This window comes from Bombina bombina, chromosome 4 (assembly GCF_027579735.1).
Source record: "Bombina bombina isolate aBomBom1 chromosome 4, aBomBom1.pri, whole genome shotgun sequence".
NCBI lineage: Eukaryota > Metazoa > Chordata > Amphibia > Anura > Bombinatoridae > Bombina > Bombina bombina.
In genome coordinates, this window is record NC_069502.1 from 606250019 (window position 1) to 606271445 (window position 21427).

The 21427-nt window shown below is 38.0% G+C and overlaps 1 protein-coding gene across 1 annotated transcript in view; it reads left to right on the top strand.

Moving 5' to 3' along the window:
* Positions 1-21427, top strand: part of CRYBG1 (crystallin beta-gamma domain containing 1) — a 708242-nt gene that overhangs the window by 240033 nt on the left and 446782 nt on the right. The window contains exon 2 of the mRNA XM_053710591.1: positions 17962-18091. Coding sequence (XP_053566566.1) covers positions 17962-18091 — 130 coding nt within the window. The remainder of the gene's footprint in view (positions 1-17961; positions 18092-21427) is intronic.

A 21427-nucleotide genomic window follows, 5' to 3' on the forward strand; every position in this document is an offset into this window, starting at 1 on the left:
GCTGTGGGTGATCCTCTTGCAACTTCCTGTTGGGAAGGAGAATATCCCATAAGTAATGGATGATCCGTGGACTGGATACACTACAAGAGAAATAAATTTATCAGGTAAGCATAAATTATGTTTTCTCTCTGTGAGCTTAAAACACATTGGGGTTGCAGGAAATAGCAAAAATGGAGCTGTTGAGATTGTGTTGAAACTAAAACACATGAGCCAAAAGATTGTGATCCACCCGTTAGTTTGCCCACTGTAGTCTTTAGGGGCCAAAACCTGACCTAAGTTTCATTATCTGCTTGAGAACAGTTGGCTTAGTCAGTGACTGAACATGGTTGAGTCACCTGTGCTGAAGCAGAGACTTATTGGAAATCCAGTCCTATTTTTACCCCAAGGGCTTAAATTACTGATGTCTTCAAAGTGAACATTTATGTAATAATAGCAAATATTTTTTACTTCATACACTAATGAAAAACATTTTCTTAGAAAACATGTTGTGTAGCTACAACCCAAGGCTATTTTTTCTCATATTTACACAATAGCTCGTCATACACCCAGTTCTCTCTAATTTCTGCCATTGTTAGTTCTTCATATTAGACCTCATCATATTGTCCCGACTGATCTATAAAATTCTTAAACCCACCTCCTCTTCCTCCCTCAGGCCAATATTCACGAGAGTAATCCCATTCATGATATTGACTTATGCTTTAGCCCTTCAGATTTATACAATTTTCTTCTAAAATGTACCCTCTCAACTTATTTGATATTCAAGTGTTTATATGTGTCAATATGAATGTTTACTTTTGTAATGTGAATTGATGATTTACAGTTAACAGGTCTGGACCACCCTCTATACATTCTCTTAATTTCTGATCACGTTTCGCACCTTTTATTAAAGTGTTTAGGGACATGAAATATTTAAATTTGCAGAGAAGCACACTGAAGGACAGGTTTATTTTCTCTGGTAAACCTATTTCATTTATAATCAGGTGCTGATTGAAAAGCACACAGGTGCTGCAATATGTTTGGGAACTTAATTGTATAATGTTTGAAGTCACAATATCTTATTACATATATAAACTTTGTCTGTTTACTATTGACCAATATATATACTTACAGAGAATTCTTTACAGCAGAGTTTCATAACAGCTGGCTTGGGACCAGTATCTACTTAAAGGGACAGTCAACACCAGAATTTTTGTTGTTTTAAAAGATAGATAATCCCTTTATTACCCATTCCCCAGTTCTGCTTAACCAACACATTTATATTAATATACTTTTAACCTCTGTGATTACCTTGTATCTAAGCATCTTCTGACAGCCCCCTGATCACATGACATTTTATTTATTATCTATTGACTTGCATTTTAGCCAATTAGTGCAGTGTCTGCCACAATCCACGGTTGTGATCACAATGTTATCTATATGGTTTATATGAATTAGCTCTCCCCTGTTGTAAAAAGCAAATAAAAAAGCATGTGATTAGAGGCGGTGTTCAAGGGCTTAGAAATTATCATATGAGCCTTCCTAGATTTTGCTTTCAACTAAGAATACCAAGAGAACAAAAAAAATTGGTGATACAAGTGAATTGGAAAGGTGTTTAAAATTACATGCCCTATCTGAAACATGAAGGTTTTTTTGGACCTGACTGTCCCTTTAAAGGGATAGTCTGCACTACAAGTGTTATTGTTTAAAAATATAGATAATGCCTTTACTACCCATTCTTTAGCTTTGCACAACAAACATTGTTATGATCCTATACGTTATAACATTTAAAACCTCTAAATGTCTACATGTTTCTAAGCCACTAAAGACAGCTTTTTATCACATGCTTTTTTATTTGCTTTTCAGAAAAGGAGACTGCTAGTTTATGTGGGCCATATAGATAACAATGTGTTCACGCTGGGGAGTTATTTAAGAGTTAGCACGACACAGTACTAAATGCAAGTCAGTAGATAATAAACAAAAAGTCATGTGATCAGGGGGCTGTCAAAAGATACTTAGATACAAGTTAATCACAGAGGTAAAAAAGTGTATTAATATAACTGTGTTAGTTGTGCAAAACTGGGGACTGGGTAATAAAGGGATTGTCTATATTTTAAAACAATACAAATTATATTGTAGACTGTCCCTTTAAAGGGATATGAAACCCAAAAAATGTATTTTGTGATTCCAATGGAGTATACAATCTAATTTACCTCTATTCTCAAATTTACTTTGTTCCCATGGTGTTCTTTCCTGAAGAGATACCTAGGTGTCACGAGCACTACATGGCAGGAGATACTGCTGCCATCTAATGCTCTTGCAAATGGATAAAATGATAACATTCATGCAAAACTACTGCCATATAGTGCTCCAGATATATGCATGCTCCTGAGCTTATATCCCTGCTTTTCAACAAAATATAGAAAGAAAACTTTTATAATAGATGTAATTATAAAGTTATATAAAACTGCATGCTTTATCTAAATCGTGAAAGAACATTTTTTATTTCCCTTTAATGCGCCATAACTGTTTCCCCGAACCAAAATGAATGGGTTAAAAGAGAGGAGGAAATAAATCTGTAATAGTAACTTGGACTTTAATTTCAAGATAAAATGATTACAGTTTTTTTTATAGGTATATAGAGACATGAAGCACATTTTATTAGCTGTGTACAAAAAAACTATGGTTTGATGGTGTTTGTAAAATGATGAATTTCTTTACAGTAACTACCTGGCCTTGATCATCAGCTTATTTCATCTTATAGTTAGTTATTGAAAGTGTGCGCCATCTGGTGTTTACTTTTAGTAATTACAATTTGCCAATGATTTATTTCTGTTAAAGGGACATAATACTCACTCAAAACTGATGCAGTATAACTGTAAAAATATCACCTGAGCATCTCTATGTAAAAAAGGAAGATATTTTACCTCACAATCTCCTCAGCTCACCAGAGTAAGTTCTGTGTAAAAAAGTTATACTCAGCTGCTCCCAGCTGCAGGTAAACAAATTTAAAAAAATGAAGAAATGAACAGCAGCCAATCAGCATCAGCAGTGCTGAGGTCATGAACTCTTACTGTGATCTCATGAGATTTCACTTAACTCTCATGAGATTTCATAGTAAGCTTCCTTTACCTGATTGGTGAAATAAGATGAGAGTGCACGATGCTAGTCCCTTCAGATGTCCCAGGACAGACACACTAAAATGCTGCTTAGAAATCCTTTACAATGGGAGGTGGCTACTGAGGAACTTTTGAGGTAAAATATCTTTCTTTTTTACATAGAGATGTTCAGGTGATATTTTCTAATCAGCTTTTTACAGCTATGCTGCATCACTTTCAAGTGTTTAAACATTTGGGTATTATGGCCCTTTAACTGCATTCAGGCTGACCAGCTTTTCCAATCAGTTTTGAGAAACTGTCCACACACATATTTTGGTGGCTTTTTGGTACAATAATTTGAAATATGGATAACCAATTCTAGGTACTGTCTTCTGTACTGACTTACACTGGTCAGCTGCAAGTGTGACATTTTGCTAAATATTCAGGAAGGGTTTTCTGTTGTACAGCAGGAAAGGAGGAGGAGAGAAAAGAAAAAAAACATCCAATCAAAAGTAAAGGAGGCCATTTTAAATCTGGAAGTGAACAGTATGTGCATGTCTTGATAAAGCCCCTAACGGGCGAAACGCATTGACCAGGACTTGCTGCTACAGCCAGTCAAATCTTTTGACTTTTTATAAAAGCTTTTATTTCTGATGCGAGGTCTTTGACACTTACTGCGACTTCACTACATAGAGTACACACCCACCCTGAGGAGTCTAGAGGATTGGACAGAGGGAGGTGTTAGACACCCATTACTAGCCAATCGGACTCACCATTAGGAGTGCCGCACATTGTATCCATTGATACCAGAGGATTCTGCCGAGCTGACACTGCTATTACACATCCGACCTCTGAAGTTTAGAGGGGAGTCAGGTGACTTTACACTCGCTACCGGAGCTTCCACATACACCTCCAACGCACACTGGGAGTGCTCGCAGACAAATCGGGATATAGAGGCTTACGGATCCACTCACAGTAAAGCTACCAAGGTAACCTCTTGCCCCCCTGTCTGTATTCCATCTGGACGCGGTCTGATCCGCCGAGGGGAAATCTGTATTGACACTCAAACTGGATTCACTTCCTCCCATACACTCTTGCATTTGGGCGATTGAGGCCTTTTACTGACATTTTTGCATCAGCATTGTTCTCACAGTTGCGCTATTTGTTTTCTTAACATGTTTTATATATGCAGATATTTTAATTCCTGTTATTGTTTATGAGCATTTTTGGGAGACGTCCCTAAATCCACTTGATATATTGTGTACCTCACATATGTACACTCTTTTTTTTATAAATACATGAAATATCCTTTGTATACATACATTTTATATTATTATATCCGTGCTTTCAGCGCTGCTTTACGCACTGTTTTGCATAACCAATTCTATGTCAATGAGAGTTAACTGGATAACAAGTCCTATATGGTTGTAAGTCCAATCCCCCAAACAACATAATGGGACTCTGAAAGTTTAGGAATTGTTTGAGTATGCAGAGTATAGTAGACAGAGTGTGACAGCAACCGGAAGTACAAAATCCCATTATCATTATAGTTTACCAATAAGGGGAAATGTTTAGGACATTGCTTGCTAGTCTACTCTATATTAAAGGGACAATGTTCTGTATTTTATTCTCTCCTTTAATGTGTTGCCAGTGATCTATTTTACCTGCTGGAGTGTATTAAATAGTTTACAAATAAGTAATTTACCTTTATTTTGTCAGTTGAAATAGCTGTTTTCACGTGTTATATCCCCACCTATACTTGCAAATTCTGAACTTAAAGGGACACTAAATACATTTCATGCACTCCCCTGTAATCATGGGTGCTGCCATTATAGAACTTAGGTTACACTGTAGGTATCTACAAACACATCATCACTGGAATGTAGTGAAAGATACATTTCAACTTGGTAGCACTTATAACTAAAGGGAGGCGGAGAATAACTTTGTAAGCAAGAAGGTTAAATTGAAATCAAGCTCTCAGTGGGGGTGTCTCAGAGAGAGGAAACTGAACATTTCAATACCTCTAAGTATTAACTAAACAGTGAGAAATAGGTTAAGGAAGACTTTGTGAAAATAATTAGATAAGATATTGAGGACTGCTCTCCCTGCAAGCTCAGCCCATTTCATTTGGTTGTTGTCTGATATCTTACTCTGCATTGGTTGCCAATAACACACAAAGCAGAGGCTTAACCTCTTGGTTGCCAGACACTAACACATGGGGATCAGTGATTAACCCCCAATGTTGCTAGTAACACACTAGTTATTGATTTCCTTGGTTACTAGAATAAATATTATAATGATTTTTTTCATTTTTTTTTTCAAGTAATACATGCAGATTTAATCTCTTTGATGTTAGTAACCCCCAGAATCATAATTGAACCCATTAGTTGCCTATAATACATAGTAAAACAAAATAATTAATATTTTGATTTCCAGTAGCACTTAATTGTGTGATTTAACTCCTTTATTGTCTGTAACAGACCCACAGCATTAATTTACCTTCTTGATAGCCTCTTACCAGGGAAGGGAAGAAAAAGAGAGGATAGCATTGTTCCAGTGCAGGTTCTAGAGCAGTGTTTTTCAACCAGTGTGCCGTGGCACACTAGTGTGCCGTGAGAGATCCTCAGGTGTGCCACGGCAGACTGACAACAGTGTGACATATTTTTTAAACTTTGCTTGTTTTTTACTCCCAGTGCAGGGGTAGTTTGTAGGAGGCATGGCATAACAGCGCAATACATACAGTATGTGTGTGTTTGTGTGTATGTGTATATATATATGCTGTATTAGGCTACAATGTGTGATTTTTTTAAAATTTTGGGATGGTGGTGTGCCACAGGATTTTTTAATGTAAAAAAGTGTGCCACTGCAAAAAAAAGGTTAAAAATCACTGTTCTAGAGGAGAGTGACATCTTGCTGTGACCGTTGCATTATCTGTATAATTATATAATTCACTCAAATGACTTCCTTAAAGGGCCATAATACCCAAATGTTTAAACACTTGAAAGTGGTGCAGCATAGCTGTAAAAAGCCGACTAGAAAATATCACCTGAACATCTCTATGTAAAAAAGAAAGATATTTTACCTCAAAAGTTTCTCAGTAGCCACATCCCATTGTAAAGGACTTCTAAGCAGCATATCAGTATGTCTTTCCCGGGACAGCGGAAGGGGCGAGCTTACGTGCAATCTCATCTTATTTCCCTATTCAGTTTAAAGGAAGTTTGTTATGAAATCTCATAAGAGTTAAGTGAAATCTTATGAGATCACAGTAAGAGTTTATGACCTCAGCACGGCTGATGCTGATTGGCTGCTGTTCATTTCTTCATTTTTATTTATTTTTTACCTGCAGCTGGGCTGCAGCTGAGTATAATTTTTTACACAGAACTTACTCTGCTGAGCAGAGCAGATTGTGAGGTAAAATATCTTTCTTTTTTACATAGAGATGCTCAGGAGATATGTCAGCTTTTTACAGTTATACTGCATCAGTTTCAAGTGATTTAGAATATGAGTATTATGTCCCTTTAAATTATCTTTTTATGGGAAAAAAATTAATTGCTCAAAAACTATCCTTGTTCTTAGGAAGGTAATTGGGTTTCCTGAAATGTTAATAAATAATTTAAAGAAGTCCTGAAATGCCGATATTCTATACATTTATTGTATTTATCACTTCCAGCATACAGGCAGTTGTCTTATATACTGCTAAAGGGGTGTAATCCACACAAACGCCTAGATTTAGAGTTTGGCGTTAGCCGTCAAAGGCAGCGTTAAGGGGTCCTAACGCTGGTATTTAGAGTCAGCCAGGAAAGGGTCTACCGCTCACTTTCATTCCGCGACTCGAGGCTACCGCAGATCCCCTTACGTCAGTTGCGTATCCTATCTTTTCAATGGGATTTGCCTAACGCTGGTATTTCGAGTCTTGGAAGAAGTGAGCAGTAAACCCTCTACCGACAAGACTCCTACTGCCAAAAAAGTCAATAGTTAAGAGCTTTATGGGCTAACGCCGGAACATAAAGCTCTTAACTACTGTGCTATAAAGTACACTAACACCCATAAACTACCTATGTACCCCTAAACCGAGGCCCCCCTCACATCGCAAACCCTCTAATAAAATGTTTTAACCCCTAATCTGCCGACCAGACCTCGCCGCCACTATAATAAATGTATTAACCCCTAAACCGCCGCACGCCTGCCTCGCAAACACTATAATAAATTGTATTAACCCCTAATCTGCCGTCCCTAACATCGCCGCCACCTACCTACAATTATTAACCCCTAATCTCCTGCCCGCAATGTCGCCGCTACTATAATAAAGTTATTAATCCCTAAACCTGTCTAACCCTAACACCCCCCTAAGTTAAATATAATTTTAATTAAACGAAATAAATGTACTATCATTAAATAAATTATTTATTTTAACTAGGTACAATAGCTATTAAATAGTTAATAACTATTTAATAGCTACCTAGTTAAAATAAGTACAAAATTACCTGTAAATTAAATCCTAACCTAAGTTAAAAATACACCTAACACTACACTATCAATAAATTAATTAAATAAATTAACTACAATTAGCTAAACTAAAATACAATTAAATAAACTAATCTATAATACAACCCCCCCCACTAAATTACAGAAAATAAAAAAAATTACAAGAAGTTTAAACTAATTACACCTAATCTAAGCCCCCTAATAAAATAAAAAAGCCCCCCAAAATAATAAAATGCCCTACCCTATTCTATATTACAAATGTAATCGGCTCTTTTACCAGCCCTTAAAAGGGCTTTTTGCGGGGCATTGCCCCAAAGTAATCAGCTCTTTTACCTGTAAAAAAAAAATACAACCCCCCCAACATTAAAACCCACCACCCACATACCCCTACTCTAACCCACCAAAACCCCCTTAAAAAAACCTAACTCTAACCCCCTGAAGATCTCCCTACCTTGAGTCGTCTTCACCCAACCGGGCCGAAATCTTCATCCAAGGTGCGCAGAAGAGGTCCTTCATCTGGTAGAAGTCTTCATCCAGGCGGCGTCTTCAATCTTCATCCATCCGGATCGTAGCGGAGCCATCTTCCAAGGAGCCGCCGCGGAGCCATCCTCTTCATCCAGTCTTCTTAAACAATGACGTTACCTTTAAGTGACGTCATCCAAAATGGCGTCCCTTCAATTCCGATTGACTGATAGTATTCTATCAGCCATTCGGAATTAAGGTAGGAAAAATCTGATTGGCTGATTCAATCAGCCAATCAGATTGAAGTTCAATCCGATTGGCTGATCCAATCAGCCAATCGGATTGAGCTCGCATTCTATTGGCTGTTCCAATAATGATTCAATCAGCCAATCAGATTTTTCCTACCTTAATTCCGATTGGCTGATAGAATACTATCAGCCAATCAGAATTGAAGGGACGCCATCTTGGATGATGTCACTTAAAGGTACCGTCATTGTTTAAGAAGACTCCGGATGAAGAGGATGGCTCCGCGTCGGCTCCTTGGAAGATGGCTCCGCTCCGGATGGATGAAGATTGAAGGCGCGGCCTGGATGAAGACTTCTACCGGATGAAGGACCTCTTCTGCGCACCTTGGATGAAGATTTCGACCCGGTTGGGTGAAGACGACTCAGAGAGATCTTCAGGGGGTTAGTGTTAGTTTTTTTTAAGGGGGTTTGGGTGGGTTAGAGTAGGGGTATGTGGGTGGTGGGTTTTAATGTTGGGAGGGTTGTATTTTTTTTTTACAGGTAAAAGAGCTGATTACTTTGGGGCAATGCCCCGCAAAAAGCCTTTTTAAGGGCTGGTAAAAGAGCTGATTACTTTTGTAATTTAGAATAGGGTAGGGCATTTTATTATTTTGGGGGGCTTTTTTATTTTATTAGGGGGCTTAGATTAGGTGTAATTAGTTTAAACTTCTTGTAATTTTTATTTATTTTCTGTAATTGTGTTTTTTTTTATTATAGATTAGTTTAATTGTATTTTAGTTTAGCTAATTGTAGTTAATTTATTTAATTAATTTATTGATAGTGTAGTGTTAGGTGTATTTTTAACTTAGGTTAGGATTTATTTTACAGGTAATTTTGTACTTATTTTAACTAGGTAGCTATTAAATAGTTATTAACTATGTAATAGCTATTGTACCTAGTTAAATAAATACAAAGTTGCCTGTAAAATAAATATAAATCCTAAAATAGCTACAATGTAACTAATAGTTATATTGTAGCTATTTTATGGTTTATTTTATAGGTAAGTATTTAGTTTTAAATAGGAATAATTTATTTAATGATAGTAAATTTATTTAGTTTAATTAAAATTATATTTAACTTAGGGGGGTGTTAGGGTTAGGGTTAGACTTAGGTTTAGGGGTTAATAACTTTATTATAGTAGCGGCCAGGGCCGGATTTACATCTCAGGTGTAGGCACAAAAACCTGAAGTGCCCCCCCCCCCCCCCCCAAAAAAAAAAAAGTGGAAAAAAATGAGGACTTTTTTTTTATTATTATTTAGGACAACTAAAAATAAATATTAGATGTAAAATTACATTTTCCCTTTTATGGAGATACACAAATACACACACCAATTGCAATATTTGTTGTAATGGAAGCTACACCAAAAATCAATATTCACTTGACTCAAACGGCCATACAATTTCTATTATGTATAACAAAAACAAATCATGTTAAACTTTTAATGCAAAATATTCTAAAGAAAACCCTATTTAAAGGGACATAAAATGTGACAGTTTGCTAGGGCATTTTATTATTGCGCTAGTGCTTGCACAGAAGTGTGTTAGCCTCTTGCAAAATTGTTAAACACATAGTCAATGTCAGTTCTGAGACAGCAATACACATCTGTGCAGACCCAGATGGGCTCATAGGACATGTTTATTGGCAAGGCATTAGTGTATTGCTTTTCTGGAGATGACTTTGACTATGTGCTTAACATTTTGTTGGAGTTAAACACAGTTTTGTGTAAACAATAGCAATATTAAAACTAGCAGCATGCAAGCTCATCAACAACCTGTGCAGCCAGTGGAAGAAAATATAAAATGTAGGTATTTTTTCCATTACATGAAAAAAATCTTGTGAACTCTGATATTTTTGGTACAAATACACACAGATGTTACATTAATTTGTTCTGAAATATAAATATAATATGATGTTGCTCTCAATGGAAAACATGGAATGTTGTAGATTATATGTAATCCAGGGGTCAACAAATGTGTTTAAAATTAGAAATTCAATTTACCACAAAACACAAACATATCATACTTACTTGATAAAAGAACAGATTAACAATTTTTAATGTGATGTGTGTGTATGTATGTATATATATATATATATGTATATATATATGTGTGATGTGTGTGTGTGTGTGTGTATATATATATATATATATATATATATATATATATACAGGGAGTTCAGAATTATTAGGCAAGTTGTATTTTTGAGGATTCATTTTATTATTGAACAACAACCATGTTCTCAATGAAAAAAACTCATTAATATCAAAGCTGAATAGTTTTGGAAGTAGTTTTTAGTTTGTTTTTAGTTATAGCTATTTTAGGGGGATATCTGTGTGTGCAGGTGACTATTACTGTGCATAATTATTAGGCAACTTAACAAAAAACAAATATATACCCATTTCAATTATTTATTTTTACCAGTGAAACCAATATAACATCTCAACATTCACAAATATACATTTCTGACATTCAAAAACAAAACAAAAACAAATCAGTGACCAATATAGCCACCTTTCTTTGCAAGGACACTCAAAAGCCTGCCATCCATGGATTCTGTCAGTGTTTTGATCTGTTCACCATCAACATTGCGTGCAGCAGCAACCACAGCCTCCCAGACACTGTTCAGAGAGGTGTACTGTTTTCCCTCCTTGTAAATCTCACATTTGATGATGGACCACAGGTTCTCAATGGGGTTCAGATCAGGTGAACAAGGAGGCCATGTCATTAGATTTTCTTCTTTTATACCCTTTCTTGCCAGCCACGCTGTGGAGTACTTGGACGCGTGTGATGGAGCATTGTCCTGCATGAAAATCATGTTTTTCTTGAAGGATGCAGACTTCTTCCTGTACCACTGCTTGAAGAAGGTGTCTTCCAGAAACTGGCAGTAGGACTGGGAGTTGAGCTTGACTCCATCCTCAACCCGAAAAGGCCCCACAAGCTCATCTTTGATGATACCAGCCCAAACCAGTACTCCACCTCCACCTTGTTGGCGTCTGAGTCGGACTGGAGCTCTCTGCCCTTTACCAATCCAGCCACGGGCCCATCCATCTGGCCCATCAAGACTCACTCTCATTTCATCAGTCCATAAAACCTTAGAAAAATCAGTCTTGAGATATTTCTTGGCCCAGTCTTGACGTTTCAGCTTGTGTGTCTTGTTCAGTGGTGGTCGTCTTTCAGCCTTTCTTACCTTGGCCATGTCTCTGAGTATTGCACACCTTGTGCTTTTGGGCACTCCAGTGATGTTGCAGCTCTGAAATATGGCCAAACTGGTGGCAAGTGGCATCTTGGCAGCTGCACGCTTGACTTTTCTCAGTTCATGGGCAGTTATTTTGCGCCTTGGTTTTTCCACACGCTTCTTGCGACCCTGTTGACTATTTTGAATGAAACGCTTGATTGTTCGATGATCACGCTTCAGAAGCTTTGCAATTTTAAGAGTGCTGCATCCCTCTGCAAGATATCTCACTATTTTTGACTTTTCTGAGCCTGTCAAGTCCTTCTTTTGACCCATTTTGCCAAAGGAAAGGAAGTTGCCTAATAATTATGCACACCTGATATAGGGTGTTGATGTCATTAGACCACACCCCTTCTTATTACAGAGATGCACATCACCTAATATGCTTAATTGGTAGTAGGCTTTCGAGCCTATACAGCTTGGAGTAAGACAACATGCATAAAGAGGATGATGTGGTCAAAATACTCATTTGCCTAATAATTCTGCATTCCCTGTATGTGTGTGTGTGTGTGTATATATATATATATATATATATATATATATATATACACACACACACACATACACAGACATACATACATACAAACAAATATGCCATGTGAGTGGTTTACACACATACACATTTTACAGCCTTACAGTCTACAAACTTTGTTGTCAAAGTGCCCTAAAGGCTGTATTGGCAGCTTGTAATAAAGAGCAGGGCAGCTAGTCCCACATAACCTCCAAGGCCTTTATAGAACAAAAACATTCATCCTGAAGCAGAATTTAACCCACTGGCTATCAAAATGTCCTACAGCACATAACACGTGAATACACTGCAACCTTCTCTGGTAGCCAAAAGGTTAAAGTGCTCTGCTTGTTATGTTGTCATTCTAGGCAGCATTAGAAGCCTTGTACAGTCCTAACCTGTTGTTCTGAAGCTTTCATTCCTCAACAAAAAGTATCTGCTACACATCAACATGGAGCTTGGCTGTGTGAGGCAACAGAAGTACATAAAATAAAAGTGAAACTAAACATGCCTGGCGCAAATGGGAGGGGTTTAGTTTTAAATTTTGCCCCTCTCTCCTTCATGGCTCCCTCAACTGCTGTAACATATTCCCAATGAAACACTCGACTCTGTAAGCACCTGACAGCACAATTCTTACTAAAATTAATGCCCTCATAGGCAGGCAGGCCTGACAGACAGGCGCCCCTCACTGCAAGGCACCTGTAGGCACATGCCTACTGTGCCTAATGGGAAATCCGGCCCTGGTAGCGGCGACGTTGCGGGCTGGAGATTAGGGGTTAATAATTGTAGGTAGGTGGCGGCGATGTTAGGGAGGGCAGATTAGGGGTTAATAAAATGTATTATAATGTTTGCAAGGCGGGAGTGCGGCGGTTTAGGGGTTAATACATTTATCATAGTGGCAGCGAGGTCCGGTCGGCAGATTAGGGGTTAATAAGTTTTGCAAAACCGTTAACCAGACCACTGAGGTTGCGGTATCCCAGCGCTCGTTAAATTCAATTGCGCTCAACCAATCATGTTTACTTTCAACTTGTAATACGATCGCTACATCCGACTTATGCATACAGCCACAATAAACCTGATATCGCTTGCGTGGATTTTGCCTTTAGCTGTGGGCAAAGCCATTCTACCAGCATGTTTAGATCACTGTCACAATGTCTGATGTGGCATAATATAAATCTCTTTCATGTTCAGTTACAACATGTATGGGTTTTTAGTGCCCCTTATGCAAACATTATGGTGATTTTATTTTATTTTCCACTTCATTCTCCATTTCCATCTTAATAGGAGGAGAGTCCACTGCGACATAAGCCTCCTCTGAGGATTACGGCTCATTTAACTAGAGCTGTGGCCTCTTTTTGGGCCTTTAAGAACTAGGTTTCTATGGAGCAGATTTGTAAGGCGGCTACTTGGTCCTCTTTACATACTTTTGCAACATTTTACAAATTTGATGTTTTTGCTTCTGCGGAAGCAGCTTTTGGGAGAAAGTTTCTGCAGGCTGTGGTGCCCTCAAAATAGGGTCCGCCTCCTTTTACCCTCCTGTTTTTTTCATTCAGTGTCCTCTAGAGCTTGGGTATTTGTTCCCACAAGTAATGAATGAAGCAGTGGACTCTCCTCCCATTAAGATGGAAAACATAAATTATGCTTACCTGATCATTTAATTTCCATCTGTGGGAGGAGAGTCCACTGCTCCCGCCGGTTTCTCCGGGGGGTGGACCTAAATTTTATATTATTCTTCTGGCACCATTTATACCCTGATATTTCTCCTACTGTTCCTTGTTCCCTTGGCAGAATGACTTGGGGATGAGGGAAGTGGGGGAGGTATTTAAGCCTTTGGCTGGGGTGTCTTTGCCTCCTCCTGGTGGCGAGGTTCTTAATTGCCAAAAGTAATGAATGAAGCAGTGGACTTTCCTCCCACAGCTGGAAATGAAATTATCAGTTAAGCATAATTTATGTTTTTACACTAAAAATTGCTGTTTATTTTGTTTCACTTTATAAGCCTCTTTCAGTGCTTGCAGCAGGTACAAGAGGTAAGGCCTCATTTTTAGTTATTTATAACGAATGTTCCATACTCTGTACTGAGGGATGCCTGGTTCTTCTTAACGATTAACTGGTAGAGGGTGACATGAATGCTATTCACGGCTTTCTCAGACATGTGATGTGGTTGCTTTGTGCTGTCTTTTCTGCCCCATTTGTCTATACCAATGGTACCAACTGTAAAAATTGTGGCAAACTGATGGAGGTTTGCTATATTGTTAGTAGCGGGCCTACTTATCATAGGACCCTGGTGCAATATTGTTTTCGGGCCACCCCAAAGGTAACTCAGTAGTAAGCAATGGTAATAATATGCATGCTACTCTGCATAATGATCTTGAGGCTAGATAGATAGATAGAACGATAGATAGATAGATAGATAGATGGATACATATATAATAAATGGATAAGATGGATATATAGATAGATGGACCTGCAACCTACACTAATAAAAGGCTCCCCTGCATTAGGTTTGTACACATTCTGAACACACCGATGTATAGATTGGCTGATATGGGCACCCAGCATTTGGGCCCTGGTGCCACTGTACCTGCTTCACCAGTGGTAGTTCCGCCCCTGTGTATTGTACGCAGAATGATCTTTGTAATGCAATTGCAGAACCAAGTTTTGTAAAATACTGTTATGTCAAGATGATGAATAGTGCCGGTGGTAGACATATGCACAACTTGCAAGTACTGAAATCACAAAGAGAATTAAGAATGGTAAAGGTTGACTCTACAATCTGGCACATATTACATGTTGATACATAACCTAGTTACTGATTAACACATTTCAAATATTTGAATTACCCAGGCAAGCAATAGTCTGTTTAGGTGACACCTCTCTCTCTCTCTCTCTCTCTATATATATATATATATATATAATACAAAAAGTAAATATTTTTATCTAATGTGAGAGAGCTACAGAAGATTCAGAAGACAAATTGTTTGGGCATAACTTACTTTAATCATTTGATATCCATAAACAGCTAATCTAACAAAGGTGGAATGGAAACTGAATGCCAGTAAAAAAAAAAAGTAACTTTTTTGTTTCTTTTTATGATTATTCTGTTGGTGTTTTGGATATTCTAAAAATTAAGTTCACACCTTTTATATGTGAACTTAAAAAAGAAAAATAACAAGCAGTTTCTTGCTATGCCAAATACCAAAATAAATAAATAAAAATACTGGCCTGATGTCTATTTTAGAAAAGAAATGCTGGCATGGAATTCTATTTTACTCAGTGCCAGAAGGCTTTTGATATGTTTACCTTCAAACATTTTCACACCAGCTGATCCCCGGTGTAATGATTAAATTTGCATTGTAAGCTTACGTTGGCATGAAGTCATTTTTATTAAATACATAAGAAATGCACATTTGAATAAAAACAGCTAAACTGCACCCATCATAACCCAATACTTTAGGCAGATATTAAAAAATGTATTTTTATGTGTGGCCAGTGCTGGTGTTATAAAAATATTGTATTGTCCCATTTAATTTTTCACTCTGGCTAGGCCCCCACAACAAACTGGATGATGTCAGCTTCTTCTGGGTGAAAGACATCCTGCAACTCATTGATGACTGGGATTAGCACCTTCATCATTAAACCTGTGACAGGCTATAAATGGTGGAGAATGTAGTTCTTAGCAACCATAACATAGCCACAAGCCTTTACGTCAACTAGAGTGGGTTTCCTCACTGCCCAAGTGTGTGCCGCAAGGGCTGTTAGGAAGGACAAGGTGAAAACAGCAACAGGGTGGACATCTTTGATGAGGGTAGACACATCTTAAAAGGACAGTCTGCACCAAAATGTTGATAGTTTAAAAAGATAGATAATCCCTTTATTACCCATTCCCCAGTTTTGCAAAACCAACGCTATTATATTAATACACTTTTGCCCCCTTATTCTTTTGACAGACATGCATTTTAGCTAATCAGTGCTAACTTATTATTAACTCCACGGGAGTGAGCACAATGCTACCTATATGACACACATAAACTAGCAGTGTCTAACTGTAAAAAACTGTCAAAATGCAGTGAGATAAGAGACGGCCTTCAATGGCTTAAAAATTAGCTTTGTTGAAAACTCCTCAGCATTCTTCTCTCATATCTAGCCCAGGTTTTAACTCTGACATCCACATATTTTGGTTTACAGAGCCCTTGGGCATACAATAAGAAGGGCACAAAAAAAACCCCAAGCGTATTAGTACAGCTCTTCCCCGTTCCCTTCCCCCCCCTCTATTCCTGATAGTAACTACTTATCTGAAGTAATGTCCAACAAGTCAAAGAATGGCCTGACTTTCCCAGTGTCCCTCTATAGTGCTGGAGGATATGTCCGGTGTATATCCAGGGAATGGGGACTCAGCAACTCCTGCTGCCCCTCTCCTGAATTAGATCTTCGCTGAGACTGCAGTGTAGTGTCCGGCATCTGAGTTACTCTCCTCTCAGATCGCCTAGGGCAACAAATGCTTCCACACGCGGCTTGCTCTGGGACAAGCTGGTTAGGGCACACAACCCAAGGTTCGTCACACTGTCTGGGACGCCATACCGTTGAGAAGCGCCACTGCTAGGATCCGCCCACCGGAAGTTCCTCCATGTCTGTCATGCTCCTTAGTATCCCTTTAAAAGCATCAGTTGACATAAAAAAATTGTTTTGAAGTGGGTGGCTGGAGCATAGTGTATTAAAATGTCATTGCTACATTAAAAAGTAAGTTATAGCGTATCTTCATTAGAATTGATGATATAAAGTCCATCTAAAATATTTCTTCCATTATGGATCTGATTATACAAAGTGGAAAGTTTATTGGTTTTGAAATGCATGTTCTAATATTACAGTATGTGTGGACTTAAACCGCTAAGTTTTTAACTGAAATTGAGCCTTAGTATTTTTATAAATTTCGTTTTTTTTGCTTCCTCGCAAATTTAGCTCCTCCATCCCCTCCATTGATGCTTTCAGTTACACAGTGATGTAGAGAGCGGTCCCACTCTCTACATAGTGAGTAATGCAAACTCCCAATATTCTGAAGGTCACACACGCGCATTAATATTTGAAAGTAGTTTTTTCCGTAGATGTATAATTTAATATTTGTTTCCTTGAAATTGTACTTACATTTATGTTTTCTCTTGCTCCGCTGCACTATATTGGATCACCACAGTAGAGCCAATGATCTCAAATCTGAGTGAGGTAGGCAGGGATTCTGGCTTGGTCCAATAGCGCATGCGCTACCTGTGGGTCAGTGATCTGAGCAGATATGAAGCGCATGCGCATTTCAGTGTGATAAAAATGATCAATTAAACTAATGTTTATTTTATCCAATTTTTACCATGACACTGTGCATAATGCCAAAGTTTACAATCACTTTAAGCTTTCTTTGAACTACTGGTAGCTGGTTAGTGGGGGGGTATGCCTCTTGTCTTTAGCTTGCTATATGTGTTCAGTTAGCTCCCAGCTCTGGTGCTGATTTTACAGGGGTTAAACACAGTTATAATCACGCAATAGCATACCTCCCTCATTTTCAAGGGGGTGTTCTGCCCTTATCTCCTTGGTGTCCTGGTTTTAAGGGACTGACATAGTCCCTCCCAGACTTGCATGGACCCTAAACATGCCCACTGATCATCCATATTTCAGCCCATGAACACATAACTGCCCTCCCACATGTTACCCCACCCACAAATTACTGGTTGATCACTGCCCAGAAGCTCTTAACCTCCCAACTCCTGCAAAATCATCTGGCATATGTTGTGTGTCAGTGATTACAGGCATGTTTAACCATAGAAACCAGTATCTATTTACAAGCTTCAATAAGAAAACATGTACTATATATAGTAAAAACAAAAAGTTAATGGATTTTTAGCTAAGTCTACATATTGCTTTTTTTCACTATAGGTCTTTTGAAAGTGAAGATGAACACGATTCACAGCGATATTCAATATTTCTACATTCTCCAGAATATTCAGAAATACTTTTGATCAACCAGAAGGAATCTCATCACATTTTTGAGGAATATGAGGAAAAGGTAAGTAAAAATGAAAACAAAAATATTGAGTTATAGATGATCATTTTAATAGCATATATTTTAGCTTATATGTAGTTTCTTCTTACACATTAACTTGTTTCTTTATCTGCATTTTGGTGAGAAAAAGCATACAGTTATTTTACCCACTTTATTGTTCTTAAAAGCCTTTTGGACGTCTCAGTCATTGAATCCGCAATGGCAAATGCACATAAATGTTATATAGAAGAAAAATTAAGTGACCACTGCAATATTCATGCGTCTTAAAATGCTCTCTACCTGTCTTTCACATTGCTGTTGGGTGACATTTTGCCATTCCTTACGCAAAAATTCAAGCAGCTTGGGGTTCAGGTCTGGAGATTAGGCTGACCGTGACAGGGTCTTGATCAAGTGGTCCTCCATCCACACCTTGATCGACCTGGCTGTGTGGCATGGAGAATTGTCCTACTTGAAAAAACAATCCTCAGAGTTGGGGAACATTGTCAGAGTAGACGGAAGCAAATTTTGTTCCAGGATAACCTTGTACGTAGCTTGATTCATGCGTCATTCACAAATATAAATATGCCCAAATCCAGGTCATCATCTCTGATGAGTCAAATTTTAAGTTTTGGCCAACACCTGGTTGTCTAATGGTTAGACAAAGACGTGGAGAGGTCTACAAGGCACAGTGTCTCACACCCACTGTGAAATTTGGTGGAGGATTGGTGATGATCTGGGGGTGCTTCAGCAAGGCTGGAATCGGGCAGATTTATCTTTGTAAAGGATGTATGAATCAAGCCATGTACAAGATTATCCTTGAAAAAACTCAATAATTATAAAGCAGAACTCAATACATATCTTACATAACTGTCTTGCATATATGCCCTCACAGAAAAATGAAAGGGTCAAAATAATGGATAAATGACATGCTCTAATTCTACATTACTGTGTGTTTAATCCCCGCAAATGGATTAAACACACAGTTGAAGTACTGTTTGCACAGGTCCTACAAAAAAATTGTGGGAACTCAACAAGACTTCCAACCCTCTTACAATTAATATTGTTTTATACACACACACACACACACATACACACACACACACACTGTATTTATAGGTATATACTCTATACATTCTGATTGTACAGTATGTAAAGAAAATTAAAACCAAGGACTGAATGGTTGCCTTTGGACCTGAGGATGGACACCCAAGGTTACATTTTTACATGGCAGGGGTGAAACTTTTATCTGTAATTTAGGATTTAACTGATACTGAATACTGAGAAGCCAGACACACACTTTTTAGAACACATGAAGGGGCATTTGTATATAGATGATGTTGCATAATCCAAAAAGCTAAGATTCTTAGCAACATTTTAGGAGATGTTACTCCCTGACTCTCAGGATGTGTAAGGCTCTGTAATGTAAAAAATCTGATATCATGATCTTGATATGGTTTGTGTGTGCACTCATTAAGAAACAATGATAATGTGATTTAAAGTAAAATTATGGTTACAAGGCGTCTTAGTGTTATTTTCTTTTACTATTAACACGTATACCAAGTAAATGTAAAGCAAGTAACACTGGTAGAGGAAGCAGGAGGCATGAGGGCACAGTAACATTGAAAGCAAAACTGGTCACCTTGCACTTTGGGATGAAACTGGTAAGGTTGAATCTGCAACAAATACATTATTTTGCACTGGTCAGCATTCTGCAGAGAATCTGGCCTGCTGACCATAAATTGATAGACATTAAGACACCAACATAGATAAACAGACTGCACATACTATTGGTGTATAAAATAAAGTAATTGGCCTTGTATTACTACAAGATGTTTCACACCCGTGTATTTCCCTTGCAAACCTCATCCCAGCTATCTCTAAAAGAACTAAAAGGAATTCCAATCAGAGAGAAAGCGGGGAGCTGAAAGGATATGACTCTTCCCTGCTAGATTAGCGCATTTGTTTCTTTGACTGAAACACTGAACTTTTTTAAAACAACTTTAAAATAACTAAACTAGACACTCATGCATTCCTGTTGTTTAATGTCAAGATCCTGAGTATCCATACTTTGTTTTAACTCACATGGTCCATAGCCAGTTTACCTTCAGTTCCTTACACTCTCCTCTTCCCTCCCCCCTCTTCCTTTTCAGGGCTGGTTGAGACCTCAGCAACTCCAGACTCCTCTGTAACAGAGTCTTACCCACTTAAGGTGGAATAGGCCTTTTTCTGCTGAAGGGAGTTTAATAACCACAGAGCAAGCCACACAGGCTGACAGGTTTGCATTTAGTGTATTGCAGAAAGTGTTAATGCCCATTACTAGAGGATTTCACTATCACTCTAACCAGACTATGCGCCAGCCCTCCCACCAGCAGCAGCAGTGTTTACTGAAGCATTTCTGTTCTCTGTTCAGGGGCACAAAAATAGTGCAGGAATTTGACCCCTGGTTTGGAACCTGTAGAGCATTGCGACTCCTGAGTGGAAAATGCTGTTGATCCAATCAGCAGTGCTATATTACACAATTCACATGTGGAACTAGAGCTGCTGATTGGATCTAGAGCATCGCTTGTCCAGAGTGGTACTTCCTCTGTGTGTTTAACCCCTTTGTGGGAATTGAACATAGTAGTGTAGGGTTGATAGTCTTAAAATGACACACTACTGAATTAGAGCATGTAATATAAGTGAAAATGCAGTTTATTAACAATAGCAAACCAATAATAAAATAGTAGAAATTGCATCTAGCAACAATAAAGCAACTGTGGTGATAAAGCAATGATTAGCAAATAATTACTACTTTACAATAAAGCAACAGCTGTGATTATACAACTATCTTTTTCCTGATAATGCATAATAAAACAATATCCATCAGTCTGATATTTTACTTTGCACAGTATAATTAAAGGATTACTAACTTTTTCAATTTTCATTTAAAAACGGACCCCACATTTCCAAACACAAATATAAACAATATAAAAGTGACCTACTTTTATCCATAAACGAAGCTGCTTAATGCCATAAAATATATTTTTAAAATTTGCTGGTGACGTCACGTAATCCAGCCCTCTGATATGGGCAGTACATGTCCCAAACCATTAGCCAATCCGATACTTAGTTTTTGCATATAATTATAAAGTTTTGTCATAATATTGCGCACGTGCACTTAAATCCTTTCACTTGCGCATGCGTAATTGGTTTGCGCATGCGTGATTGGTCCAGATGAATCGTAACTTACACCCAAAGTACTAGCGGGTCTACTGCATCCACAACCAAAATGAATACAGTGACGTATTCAGTGCATCCCGCTAACTTGCGCATGCGCAGCTCGGAAAAAGTCACCATCTTCCAACCACAGTTGGCAGTCCG